Source organism: Anopheles nili, chromosome 3 (genome assembly GCF_943737925.1).
Source record: "Anopheles nili chromosome 3, idAnoNiliSN_F5_01, whole genome shotgun sequence".
Lineage (NCBI taxonomy): Eukaryota > Metazoa > Arthropoda > Insecta > Diptera > Culicidae > Anopheles > Anopheles nili.
In genome coordinates this window covers 6,737,938-6,752,738 of record NC_071292.1, presented here as the reverse complement: position 1 = coordinate 6,752,738, position 14,801 = coordinate 6,737,938, and the positions used below count along the sequence as shown (strand labels likewise).

The following is a 14,801-nucleotide window of genomic DNA, read 5'->3' as shown; positions in this document are numbered from 1 at the left end:
CGAACCCAATCAGAATCGTCCTTCCGTCGGACCCGGGCACGTGTGTGTGTGGGTGAGTGATTTGTGTTTGATCGTGTGTCCTCGAATGCATACATGCAGCTCTAAACCCGAAAATCCATTAATATGATTTATTCAATCGGCAACACGTCACCTGTCCCGGTTGCTTCGCGTGGCCAACACCTGATTTGGCTGCTAAATTCGCTTCAAATCATGCTCTCAGGACCTGCGCGGGTTTTTGTGAGCATTTGCGGGGCCACTCGTTTATTTTTTGTCGCTCCGTTTCCCAGCAGTGCTTTGTTCGGTTTGGTTTTAAAATTTCATTTCACCACAGCTATACAGCGATCGTTGGGCCATGTTGAGCAGCGGTGCAGCTTCCCGGGCACTTTCCCTGGGCGGAATAGTTATCATCACGGTTGAACAACATGTGGTTGAAATTAGCACACGTCTAGTCACTCTCCCTTGCAGGCTTCGCGGATGGGCATAAAAAGCGCATTTTTAATTCAAATGGAAAAATATCCAACCTCCCGTTCAGTTTGATGAGTACGATTGTCTATAAATCCCATTTACTGTCTGCATTAATGCTTCTGGCAATGAGTAATAGAGTACTTTGGAAAGCAAAATACTTGAGAAATATGTTAAAACATACGTCAATTAGTAATTAAGCTATATTTCTCGATTTAAATGCTCAAAAGCAACGTCATTTATTCACTTTTTTCAGCTTAACGCCTAACCGTCTCGTCAAGAGCGCGGCCATTAACGATTCCACATTCAAGCAGCCGGAAAAACTCAAATCCGCACAACACCAAAGCCTACTTCCTGCCTCACTGGCTCGCTCTCGACTGGAGTGGATTTTGAAAATTGCGCCAAAAAAAACAAGGATAACCACACACACTCGCATAATTGACTCGCTCATGTCGGCTCTGCCAGCTTGCCAACCCGTCACATCCGGTCGATCGAGAGGTGTCAATATGGCGCGGACCATGAGGCGGGAAATCCGCGAACTCAAACAATACGAACGAAGCGGACGTCCGCGGGGAAGGATAATTATAAGCGGAAAATCTGTCGGCCACCGTCCGAATTTTGCGGCACGCACCAAACTAAACCATCATCACCGAAATGTGCCATTTCCGTGGCTTTCCGTCGCGGGCTTAAATATTTTACCGGCCAAATCTTCCCACCCCTCCGCGTGGCGGATTTTCGCGGACAAACCACCCCCGTCCCCGTTCCCGTCCCCTGCCCCCACATGCGCACGAGAGTGACGTTATTGGCGGGATATATATTTCCGGTCCCTGCGGTGACGTCGAGCGGATTCAAGCGCGTCCCAGCGTTTCCCAGCGTAGGGTTTCCACACGCCCCATCCGGCAAGGACCGTCCGAAAGTGTCCGCCAACCGGAAGCGAGCAACAGAGTCAGGCGGGTCCGGGATAATGACAGGATCGCGGAATCGAGCGTGAACGCAAGCGAACGCGGTAAGTAGCCATAGTAGCCCCAAATGGCCCTCATTTTGCTCATTTGAATATGGCACCATCAAACCCACCCCGCGCGGACATGTGTGTGTGTGTGTGGTGGGGGCAAGGGTTTTCCAGTCGGATTAAAATGCCGGCTTACCATCGGCTTATGCTGTGCGGGTTCGTTCGCAGATTGCGGCCTCGCAACCGAAACTGCAAAGCCGTTTGTTTTTCCAGCGATTTGCACGCCACTTTGCGATGGCACTCATGAGCAAGATAATCGAAAGCATGTTCCTTCCAAGTGGCATCACTTTAGGACATCACTCATTACCGGTCAATTAAATGTCATTCGTTGACCAAACCTTTTTCCAAGCGCTCTCTCGTCCCTAGGGGGAGTCCGTCTGTCCGTAATGTGTCCATTTCGTTTTGCGAATCGCAGCAACCGGCCGATTGTTTCGTCGTTGCCCTGCGCAACCGACTGGTCGGATTTTGTGGAATTGAATCGTCCATAAGATGATTATGGACGTGCGTCCTCGACCGTTCGAATGATACTTAATATCCGGCGCATTTTGGGAAATAAACAGCGAACAAATATAATGCTGTGGTGAGTGTTGTTTTCGTCTCACGCTCTCCTGCTCCCCAGGGGCCACGTAATATTTATCGAACATCAATCGAATGGCGTGTTTTAATGCGATAACGTACCGGGAACAATTTGGTGCTTGGTTGGATTATTATTTTTTCCATTCGGTTTTTCTATTTCATTCCACTGAAGTAACACGACGCCGGATGTCCGGAGCCACCGTCTTTTCTTGAACCGTATCTATTTTCAAACTCTCTGGGAAAATTCTCGCCATTCGTATCAACAGCTATCATTATATGAGAGGGCAGCAATCATAAAAATATCTCCCCACCGTGCTTCGAATTCAAAGAGAATTACGATGGGAAAAAAATCATATTTCTTTGATGCGGAGACAAACGGTGCACGCTTGGAAGATATTCGGAGCCGTTGGGAAAATCGTCAGCAAAAAGCAAGAAAAAAAGCATTACTACATCCGATCGGAAGAAGTATTAGAAGCAACTGCAAGCCTCCAGCGTCCGATTTCGAGAGCAGTTGTATCGTTAAACATCAAATGCTTTCGAGGACAGTCTTTTGAAATGTATACCGAGCTGTACACCTTTTTGATTTAATTGTGCAATTCTATCGGTCAGCAGAAGTGCGAGTACAAAGTGTAGCAATAAAGATAACCTTACATTGAATCTCAATTTAGAATCGCTTTATAATGAAAGAATTTTAAACACAAATGTCCTGCGATGTTTCACTTATGCAATAAAGAGTCCTGATAAAATGTGTTTCTTTTTTAAATTGCTTAAACCTCCGGTATCTCGTATGGCAACAAAATTCCATATGCGGCCACATTTCGTGCAGAAAAATTTAGTGCACGTGTGAATAACAAACGAAACCAAATATTTGATTGTATGCTTGTGAACGATAAAAAAATACTCACTCACGCCAAACGCACCACACATTCTTCATTGAAGTTATTTAAAGAAACTGCGAGTGGAGGGTTACTCACAAAAAAATACTCTTCACCAAAGCGGTCACAAGGAAAGTGGGAGCTTTTTTAAAATAAACTCCCAACCCCTGAAAAACGTCCAGTAAATAACATAATGGGAATTATTTAGCGCAACGGCTCTCGCAACCGAGAACGGGCCGTAAAGGAGCAGCACAAAAAAAAACAACAAAACCGGAAGCCACATTCTTCGCAACCACAACCCCAAGCCGGCTCGGGGGAATGGAAACGGCCAGGCCGCACCCCGGAGTTTTTCATGTGCATTGTTCCGGGCTTTATTTGGGTGGTGTTTTCATTTCGTTCAGCGTTTTGCAAATGATATGGGTAGCGAAATCCGGTTTCGCGTTTTTCGGCCAGTTATTTATGTGATCGGTTTCACAAAAGCCCCACCCATATTCGCGGTACGTTTGGTCCTTCGAGCTGGAATCTGATGCTCACGGTGGTATGTTCGCACGTTTGGCTTTTGTTTTATATTGGGCCAAAAACAAATTTTTGAATCGGTGTTTTATATGTGGGCTCGCATGCGTGGCCGCTTTTTCCCCATAATGGAGAGTCCTGGCATTTTCCGAGAGCCCGGTTTTCACGCGGCACACTTGCTCGTGTGGGAAAACATGTGGAATGGAAAGCCAAATAAATGCCGAGCTAAAATATGCAAAATTTATAGAACGGCAAGCGAATGCTACATTTTTCCGCGAACCCTTTCTCGCTATTCTTTCTTATTATTGCATTTTCATATGGAAAAACAGACCCTTTACGAAACCGCACGTCCAATGTTAGTGTCTCGCTTCCGTAAAGCAAAATAACACAACCGAAGGAATTGCTCCTAAGCTGAGATCATTTTACGTTTGCATAGTGTGTTATCAAGTCGAAATAAAATCACTTGCATGATCAAATAGAGCATTCTTTCGTAAAAGGCAAGATGTTTTATTTGGATAAGTTCCGTCAAGCGACACGCATCAAAATATGGTATGAAGACCTGTGCAAACGCAAAATGACTCCTGCCATTGACAAAACCTGCAAGCAACTCAATTTAGCATCAAATATTTGAATTAAGTCGTTCAACGATCGTAGCAAAAAGCACATAGCATTTAAACGAGACGAATGCGAAGCTAATGCTAATTTGTGCTCGGAATTTCGGACAAATTATCCCCACGCACGTACTCTCCACTCAAATTCATAGCATACTTAGATGCTGCACTGCATAAATGTCCTCTTTTCGGGGGTGGCCTGCCTTGTTGGTGAGACTATATTTGCACACAACCCACATGAACTCAACCGGCAGGTGCACACTGCACACGGCATTAATTTATCCGGGTTGCTTTGATGCACGGACAATTACGGTGTTTGATTTAGGGCTTGTCTAAAAATGCCAGCCCGCTCTATAAAACTCTTCTCTTACTCTTAATCACATCCCAGTAGAATGAAATAAAAACGTACGACTAGTGCATTCTGTTAAAATCCTTTCGCATTAAGCTGCGTGGAAAAATAATGATGGTGTTATTTCCATTGAAAGTAACTCGATTTGAACGGGAGCGGGAAGGAATTGAGAACGTTACAACTGTGTTTTATTTTGCGAATGCGTCTTTTAATACACCCACGCTCTTGAGGGAAACTATAACCCACCTGGAGCTTCACTTTTCCCCTCGCCGGCGCTTTGCAAACTCTCGGTCCTTTCTGCTGCCGAGGCACACATCAAACCACAGCCACGAACCACTTCACTCGAAACTCAGAAAACACGCCGGCAATCAACAATATTTGCACGGCTCGCCAGCGAAAAAGAAACGCCCGTCACCCGAACGCAGTGATTTCGAAAAATAAAACCCCTCCAACCATGGGCACATGAAAGAACGCCCTCCTCGCCCAAAGGGTGGGGGTCGGGGGTGTGTGGGTGTGTGTGCATTTAAATTTCCCACCGACAACCGGAACCCGGCGAAGACGATAGCAAACAGCGGCGCCAGCGAAGCGATCTTCGAAGCCGTCCATCCAGGGACGCATCAGTTTCCCGAGCACTTGTGAATATTTTAAACGACGCAGTCTAAAATACGCCCGTTTTCCCGGGAAAATAGTGCGCCCCGTGCTCGTGTTGAGGCGCGTGGCGGTGGGGTGGTTAAGTGGATTTAAACGAACGAGAGATAGCGCACCCACACCCGAACGCCCACGGTTTGGTGTTTGTTCTTCTCGCTGACTCGAGGCGGATAGTTTTCCCTCGGCCTCCGATGCGGTTCCTCCCGAGCCACCAGCTTTTCCGAGAAGCGGTGGAAGATGAGTGAACAGCCTCCACAGAAAAAAAAACCAGAGTCTCCCCCGAAAATCCGCTTTATCCTCCCACACGGGGCGTGGGTCTCGTTCGAAGCAAACCGCAACAGCCTGCTTTTCCGCGCCGGTTTGAGGCGCTTTTCCGGTGGCATCAGGTGAAAATTTGTTAGAGTGATTTTTACCGAAACTAAATAAACATTAATGATGTGTTTTTCCGAACCCCCCCCGCTCGATTTTCCGGGCAAGGATCGGGGTTGTGGCAGGTGTTGAAGGGTGATGATACTCATCCCTGATGCTGGGACGGAGTGAGCTAGAGCTAAATCGCGCCTTTCAGATCGTTTTTTTTTCGTCGAGTACCGAAAGGATGCTTTCCACGTGAGGCACCCGAAAACTTATTTGCACAATTCACGATCTCACACACTCCCACGTGGTGCTATGGGGAACAGATAGTCTTAATGAGGATCAAATGCTGCTCCTGAATAAACAGCGCTTCCGGATTTTGTGGTGCTCGTGATTTTGATTTTTCTAGTTTTAAATTATTTATACGAGCACGCGCGCCTCTGAATGGGTCGTTGGAAGGAGGATCGCTTTGGATGAGGACGCTGAAGTGTCCCGGATGGATATGTTACCGCTGGAAAAAGCGGCACTAGTGGAAGGCTTCTGTTGGTGGGGTGAGAATGTTGCCTAGCGTAAATGTTAATGAATGGATAGCGGCACATTAAATGAAAAGTTGAGCTCTTAATACATGCTTTTCTACAGTGGGAGAATAGCGATCCTTACGTGTGTATTTATTGAGTTCCCAAATTATCCGAGCTTGCGAAGGGGCTTTTATACACACATACACACTCGGGAGCTTGCATCCTGCATGAAAGGGAAAATCTCGACTGAAAAGCATCAATTTTACTGAACAACGCTGCTCGATTAGGGACGTTTTTCCTTCCGTCTGCAGCGAAGTGTACTTTCTTTCTCGCACAAATACCGTAAACAAGCATAAATGAATGCTGGAAAATGCGGCCCCGCCATTGCTACCTACTACCAGTGGCGTTCGCGATGCTACCATTCCAAACCCATTCTCCACGCCCGCAGATGGGATAGTAAATCTTCCCGAAATAGTGGCTTTTCACCGCAAAATTCCGCTCACGATCGGTGCGGCACCAACAAAGATGCGGCTCAGGCTTTATGCGCGCGGAACACCCCGAAAAGGGGAAAATGCTGTACTAATTCCTTTACAAAATGAATTTCGGTGGAGCGCGCTTTCATTACGGTGCGATTCAAAAACGATGCGAGATTTTTATCGCTCCACGGTCCCTTTTCAAAGACGTGCGGTTGTGCGAGGACGAACGAACGAGCGAGGTTACCGGGCGGAAATCAACTTTGGGACTTACATTACAACGAAAATACGTAAGCGAGACGTATTGAAGTACGCCAATCCGTAACCCTCACCCACTTTGAGCAAGCTGAGCCAATTATTCATCAGCACGCGGGCCGGGATGGATTTTAGAAAGGATAAATAATGTGCTTATAATTGTGCTTCACCGTGCAACACATGTTCGGGTAGCTTCGTACAGCGAAAATAATTGAAAATTTACAAAAATGCGATCCGACACACCGGACGCAAACAGGTAAGAAATAACTGTCCATAAATTGTCCTAAAATGTTGCTGCAATTTTTAGCCGATCCTTCCGGCGGCGTCGCTGACCGTTCATGCTTAATTTGTGTTCTCGATTTCACAAGCAAACCCGCAACCGGTGGCCCTGCCCTTTTCTTTTAATTTACGCCCAACAAACGGACCTGCGGAATGGTTAATGGGTAGTGTAAATAATTTTGTGTATGAAATTTATTTTATTCAACCCTTGCCCATGCCACTCGCCGTGGGTCGAGTGCTCGTCCGTTGCGACAGGATGCAATCCTTTGAAACCGGTACAGGAAGTGGCTGAACAGGCGGAGAGTTGAGAGAAAGCCAAACGGTAGGGTTAAATAGGGGGGATGGATATGGTGGAGAGTTAAAAAAAAACGCACACAATTTCCCCGGTCTCAGAATACGCGCGTCTCGACAGGCTTTCCTCAGTCGGCGAGAACGGTGAAACGAATCCTCTCACTCCCTTCGAAAGGCTGCCTCGCGATCCACCCACCACCCACGAGGTCAAAAGGGTCAGAGATAAATCGACCAAAAACCCGTCCGTCCGAACAGAACGCACACATGTAGCATTTAATTAAATATTTAACCTTTCACCCCCGCCATGCAGGGTGTTATATTTTATTTCATTGCGTTTCTTTTTTTCTTTCGTATCCCTGTTTTTTTTTTGAGTGTTTGCCCATACGATCCCACGCGTCCGGACGTCTTTGGTTTGCTAATAAAGAACCTGCTGCTGTGAGGGCAATGAGGCTTCCGGCATCCCCTCCCACCTCTCCACAGGACTCGTACATGTGGGTGTAATTTTCCGGCTGAAAGGCCTTTCCCGTCCGCTAGCTCATCAGTGCACACGATTTGCGAGCAGGTGAAGTGAATGAGATTTTGCGCACATATTTGCATATCATTATGAGGGAATAAATTGTATACATTTTATTTCGGCTCCTAGGGTTTCGTTTCCCTTGCTCGTGTGGCTGGTTTTTTTTAGCGATCACTTTCACCGTGAAAAGATTCGCTCACCGGGTCCAGTTCAGATGGTATTATAAGCTGGCGCTATTGTACCACGAATGCAAACTCAACCGGATCCAAGGCCGGCCGGAAACCTGCTCCAAATGGGTGTGGTTCCATGTATCATGACGGCCGGAACGGACACCGTGATCCGTTCCACATTGACATTCCGGAACGTAGTAATTAGCTATGCGGTGAATATGGGAAAGCATTCACACCGTCGAATTATGGAACATGAAATATGCATCGCCGGTCCGGGGAATCCTTTGAATGCCTTTCCAGGAAGCAACGTTTGCGAAATTCTCTACCGCTCGCTCTACACGCCGATCGTGATACATAATTGGAAAGGATACCGAACTGCGAGAAGCTTGCAATGTAGCGTAATAAGCAACAAATTTTCATCTGCTTTGGTGATTCTTTTTCTTAGCTAATTATTACACCACACCATTGTGCATCGGTACATTGTCCATGTCCTAAAAAGCCGTGCTAGAAAATGGCTTCGTAAAAAAAAAGATCCATAAATTAGCTTTTGCAACCACAATTCCCTAAACGCGCGCCGATCATGGTCCTAAACGAGCGGTCAAACCAACAACCAACCGCCTTTTGCAGACACATTTTCGTCATTGTTCGCTGGTAAAGGACCACTACAAAGGGTGAAATATCACCGGCAGGAAAAACTCCAAACACTACTAAACGCCAAACCCCCTAAACGGTAGTGCATTGTCTTCGGCAGCTTCGTCCTGGTGCCGATTGCGCCTGAAGGTATGCTACACGCCAACACCTCGTGCCGTACCGGAAGCCATGCGACACGGCCACGTTGGCTTCCGTTGAGCGCCCGCCAGCAGCGCTGGCTCACGGACGGGAGATGAAAGTTTTAATTCATTACGCTTGCAACGTTCTGCCGGTGGGTGGGTTAGTTTTTGCGGGATAGTTTTTCATCCGTGCCACCGACGTCAAGAATGCAACGGCAACAGCCCCACCGGAACTGCCGAAAAATCGCAACAGCTAGCGTTGCAGAATTCCTGCTTCCTTCCCGGGCGGGTCAGGTTAGCGACAAGCAAAACAGGTTCCAACGCTCGGCTGAAGGGACGACTTTTTCCAGGCGAAAATTTCCAGCAACAACGCACCCGAACTGTGGCTTCGGGTATCTGCAACAGGAAGCCGTGCTACCGACGACGACCAGCCAGCCGTACGTGAGTCGTACCATTTTTGAGCGAAATTTCTGCCATGAAATATGCTGCCATAATTAACGTTTCACTTTGACTGCGCTTACTTGAAGCGCCATGGAAGGAAGCGGATGCAACCAGCCGGCCGGAATGTACGGGGTAACTTTACACCGCACGGCCAATAACAGGCTTCCCTCGTAAACCAATTGTATTACAAGGGATAACAACGCGTGTGCAGGGAAGCTTTGTAGCAATTTTATATTGCAAATTATACGATTTCGAGTTTTGATAAACAGTAGCCGCACACATGATGCTTTGTTGTACAAGAAGTACATTTTTTCCGCCGTTTAAGTCAGCATTAATGAGTTCATTGGTTGCATTTGCCTTCTTTCGTAAGATACTCTATCAAACTCAAGCTGTTACCATTACGGCAATGATTACACATGTGTAAGAACTAGTGTATTTTAGTTGTCCACTTAATAAGCGCTTGTCAATGTAATTCATTTTAGGGTACTATTATTCGATTATAAAATCCCTTGTAAAACCAAATATAAATTACTTACAACGCTTTTTTTTTTAATTTCGTCGTTGAATCCAAATTGTGCAATGTGCACCTGTTTGAAAGAGTTAGAAAGCATAAAAAGAGCTTTTCATGAATAGTTGCGAAAGCTTCATACTCATCTGTGTGCTTAAATTCGTCCTGAGCTTTGAAAGCTCACCAAAAGCACATCATCATTGTCATGATAAACTTGATGATTATTTGCATAGAATCATATATTTGAACATAAAATAGGCCATAAAAGAGCTGAGGTACGGTATATATCGTCTTTATTTCGCACAATTGTTATATCAACTTATCCTACCGTATCAAACGCACATCTTGAATGCACACTTCCCTCTTTAGCACACCGTAGTAAGTACAGCGTTAACACTAGGCGACCTCTACTTCGATGGCAAACAGCTTCATACAATCAATAACAACAAAAAAGCTAGTCTCAAATCGCAAACGTTTTTTTTTTGCACTTTGCACCATAGTCTATCACAGATCGTGTAACGATACATGGGGTTCGGGAAGGTGAGATGGGATCGGTATGAGGAATTGTGGTACATTTTTTTATATGTTTCGTAAATAGTAGGTGTACTAAAACACAACCTAACAAATATAATATGGAAAACCAAAAACAATCACCAATCGTTAAAAAACCATTTAAAATTTGCTCACATTCCTAGCTTTACCGCAATCTCACCTACTAGGAAGTACAAGGTAGACTCCTGATTGAATAGTACACAGTCTTACTGGCGAAAAAGTAACTACACCTGGAATAGCCGCACATATACGCACGCATGATTTATGTGGGATTCACTTGTACGTTTGGCTACGCGCTTCTCTATGTCATCGGTGGATCAGATCCATTTGGCGACCAAGTTTGGCAAGAAGCTGCGGCGAATATCCCGTGTCCCTCGGTCGGAATTCCTCCGGGATATGTGTCTTTTTTTGCTATCGTAGTTTGCAGGACATGCTGCTTCATCATCGAGATTTCGTCACCTATGGCGGGGAATAGACATTTGTGTTATCTAAAGCTCACACCGCATACCGTATGCTTCTCTTCACTCACCTGTCCGTTGCGCTCAGTCGTCGATCCGTACGGCATGTTGGCCGAAGTTGACGTATTCGTTTGCGGTTGCATTTCTTCGCTAAATTCCACCGACCGCCTGCCAGCATTCTGTTTGCTGGCTGTTCCATAGTTTCCGAAGGACTCCTGCGGCAGAAACCGATGAATGACGGGCGAGATGAGCTCCGGATCGATGTAGCGCAAATCCCGCGGTCCTGTGATGAACGACACGATCGTGCCGACGACGAGCACGGTAATGACACCGATCGGTGTTATCCAGTGGTAGGACAACCGGTACAACGGAAACACTCCCGTCTCGTCCGGGTAGGTGGGATTCACCATCGTAACGTTTGTCACCAGATCCTCGATGCACCCGTCCACCGAGACGGGCAGTTTGTGAGGGACAATCTCACCGGCTGCACTGGCAAATTGGCTTCCGAGAGACACCCAACCGGACAGAAGTGCACCCGAGACACCACCGAACAAGGCACCTTTTGTGTTGCTCCATGGTACAAGCATACCGAGGGTGAAGATACCACACGTAGTTCCGGCCGCAATAGCAGACAGGGATGTGGCCACACTCAAGATTCCTCCCAGCTTCTCGATAATGAAAAGACATCCCATGGCGGCTAGACCGAGAACGACAACACTACCCCGTACAAAAATATTCGCTACGAACGGGCTCGGGTTTACCCGGAAAAGGCCTTTTAGAATGTCCTCCAGCAGGACGGCAGAGGTAGAGTTCAGTACGACCGAGAGCGAGCTAAGGGCGGCTCCAAACACGCCGGCAATGAACAGACCCGGTATGCCCTTGAGCTTCCCAACCGCTTCCATGACGTAATGCGGAAACAGCTGATCATCCGTCGTGACCAACCCAACGGTTGCAGGATCGCACCCATAATATTTGCCGTACAGCAGCAGACCAGCGTAGCAGCAAACCGACACGAAAACACCCATTCCAATGGTGAACATGGCGATGGATCTGGGAAAAGAATGTATTGATCAATAAATTGCCAACATACGGTGTCGTCCGCCAAGCGTAACTTACAACTTTGCTTTCTTCAGGTTCGGCAAGGACATGTAACGTTGCACCATCGTTTGGTTGACGGAATTAAACGACGTCCAGTAGAAGAATCCACCAATAAGGACGGCCCAGAAGGTTTGTCGCTCGTACATCGATGGATTAAAGCTGTTGAAGATACAGTTTACGATACTAGTTATTCAAGAATTACGATCTCTGATGCACAAATAAATGGCACGACGGTACTGTTTCCTTAATAGCACTGTTATAGCAGTAAGTTACTTGTTTAATTGCTCGCTTTTATCTCATACCCGCATCGTCCGTATTCTAAAATGACCCTAAATGCTCTTAATCTACTCCCTCCCTTCGTGGACGCATATCAAGAAATGGCAAAAGAAGAAGCAAATAACCCCATTTATGGGCCATAAAAAAATGTCAACTATAGATAAGATTCGCACCTCGGCAGCAGCGTACCAGTCGTGACTGGATATGCCAAACCACCCCATCCTAGGCAGTATGTTTAACTTACTTAAAGAAATCAATTCGTCCGCCCTCCCACGACCGATCCCAGATAACATCCGGTCCACCAATCGCGATCGTACCGATTATAACGACAGCAACGACGGAGATGAACATCACCACAACCTGCCAGGCATCGGTAAATACAACCGCCTTGATGCCTCCCTGAAAATAAAAACACATATTCAATTTTTTAGTGGAATTACTCAATGAATAAAGGAGATATGTTTTTTTTTAAGATAAGATACTCACCAGAAGCGTATAGAATATGCAAACAACGCACACTATTGCGCCTATGATGTACAGATTGAAACCGGTTACTAAAAGGGGTGAGATGTTCAATTCGATTAGTCGAAAGGGCACATTCATTCGCTCAAGCTTCCAACTTACCTTGGTTAAAGGCTAACGCTGGCACGTAGATGATCATTGGGAGGAATAGCAGCTATTGGAATTGATGAAAAATACGTTGTAAATTGCTGTGTATCAATAACGCTTTAACGCATCATACCTCATCTATCACGAACATCACGGAAGCGATTGACCGAACGTACGAATTGAACCTCAGCTCCAGATATTCGTACGATGAGTTTAGCTTCAGCGAACAAAACACCGGCAAGTAGATGCTACAAACGGCCACTCCCATTAGTAGAATAGGTACCACGATCAGCCAGTATTGCGTGCCGAAATTGTAGATTTCAGCCGGCGTTCCTAATATCGTCACACCGGAAATGTATCCCGCCACCAGGCTCATGGCGACCGGAAATGCTTTCAGCTTCCGTGATCCCAGCAAATACTCGTCCATGGTGGATGAACCGAATGTGGTGGCCTGTTTGCCGGCAGGCCGTGCCGCCGATCGATGGCCACCTTCGTCGTCGCTACTGCTACTTTCCGGTGTGTCCGCATCACCGCCTTTGGATCGTTTGAAGAACCCGAAATAAATCCCACAAGCCGCCGAAAGGATCAGCATCGCACCGAACATGCAGTAATCGACCACGCTGAACTGGTACAGCTCCCGGAGGCTTTCGGCCAGTGTGCTTCTGCCGGACGCCATCTGAAACATGAAAAACAAACGCCATTACCAATCTAATGCACGAAACCGTGAAAGTGAGCTTTTTTTCAACCCCCTCGAGCATGGACGAAATTAATGGCGCCGAAATTTACTACCTTTCCCTGTGTCATGTGTTGTTTATCGCAAATCAATCACCCACCCACCCGCGACTATTGAAAACTGGCTACGGACGGATGGGTCGGTGGCGAATCATTCTCCCCGAAATTTTACAGTACGAGAACTTTGGACTTGCGTCGCGTCAGGACCGCGATAAGAGCAACCGAAGCGGTCTATCCGGTGTGGAGGGTAGTAAAATACAAAAAAAAAAAGACTAGCCGTACGTACAAACAGACTCCGATAAAGAATCATCATTGCAGGCGGACCACGATGACTAGACGAATTACCTATGCTTCCGGGAACCACGGCCAGAAACCGGTAAATGAGAAAGTGAGCTTCTATTGTCCCACTTTGTCGGAGGAATGTGCATTACAATTGAAAGCAATTACCACCGCATACGTCATCGGCAGCATCCCCTAGACAACAATTAGCAAGCGTTGTTTTAAAACCCCCTGAAAATCTAATCACTACAGTAAGGGACTTTGTGCGTGCCAATGTCCGAGGTTTTACTAGAAACAAGTGAATGTATTTGCATTTTTTAAATTCATCCATAAGGCGTTTTTTAAATTCAATTCGACCCGTGATTCTAACGCACATCTGAGAGAAGGAATTATTAATTTGCAGTTATTTCCGCTCTATTTTAATTTTCAATTAGCATACACCAGTCCAGTTTCCCAACCGGTTAGCGCTCCAACCGACATGCGAATCCAAAATTGGACTTTGAACGCAAACCGACCCGGGGGCGCGTGCGTTTCCATTAGCGCATCGCATTGTGACGATTCGCGTGATGTCCGACCACCCCTGGGAGAGTTTTGTAAGCACATGGGGTGGGTTTAAAATGGCTGAAGAAAATGGCTTCACATTGAACGCGTTATCAGTGGCCAGATTCGTCGCACATCGTCCCCGTTTAGACAAAACGGTTAAAAGTAGGGGTTCGGTAAGCTGTAAACAAGCTGCTCCTGTCGACCCAGCAGACGATGATGTGGCACACCATAGCAAACAATACATCGACAACGATGCGCACACGATCAAGTACACGCACGCGCGCCTTCGTTACGCAGCCATCGATCGCCTCGGGGTCACGCGTTAATGAAGCGAAGGTTGTCGCGGTTTCAATACGCTCACCTCCCTTTTTCCTTCATTTCCTCTTGCCACTGTTTTTCACTTCAGGCCCGCCAGTTCCTCCTGCGTGGTGGGTGATTATTTTTGAAAAAGTTTGAAGTAAACCTTTGCGCCGAAACACGCGCACGAAAGCACGTGCACTTTCACCTCAAACGTACCGCCAGGGAAGAACCAAAGCGCTGCATTAGACGTCGTATTTATAGGGTGCAAAAGTAACGCGAAAACAAACCACAACACTGCAACAGCTCTCGATCCTGCCGTGAGGAAAGGCGAAAGCTTCCCA

At 46.7% G+C, this 14,801-nt stretch overlaps 1 protein-coding gene across 1 annotated transcript; it reads right to left on the bottom strand.

The window, feature by feature from the left end:
• Nucleotides 1-9,896: 9,896 nt before the first annotated feature.
• LOC128722976 (sodium-coupled monocarboxylate transporter 1) lies at nt 9,897-13,282 on the bottom strand. Its single transcript, XM_053816674.1, has 7 exons — nt 12,740-13,282; nt 12,622-12,673; nt 12,484-12,551; nt 12,242-12,396; nt 11,740-11,880; nt 10,695-11,673; nt 9,897-10,624 (listed from the first exon to the last, which is right to left on the bottom strand). The coding sequence occupies exons 1-7, from the start codon at nt 13,280-13,282 to the stop codon at nt 10,607-10,609; spliced, it is 1,956 nt and encodes a 651-aa protein (XP_053672649.1). The 3' UTR covers nt 9,897-10,606.
• Between the last annotated feature and the right edge of the window lie 1,519 nt (nt 13,283-14,801).

Bases quoted from the DNA above. Each gene is read 5' to 3' on its own strand.
- LOC128722976 (XM_053816674.1), bottom strand. From the start codon at position 13,282: ATGGCGTCCGGCAGAAGCACACTGGCCGAAAGCCTCCGGGAGCTGTAC. The intron at 12,674-12,739 runs GTATGATGCGTT...CAATTCCAATAG, and splicing joins TGATGTTCGTGATAGATGAG to CTGCTATTCCTCCCAATGAT. The intron at 11,674-11,739 runs GTAAGTTACGCT...TTCTTTTCCCAG, and splicing joins AACCTGAAGAAAGCAAAGTT to ATCCATCGCCATGTTCACCA.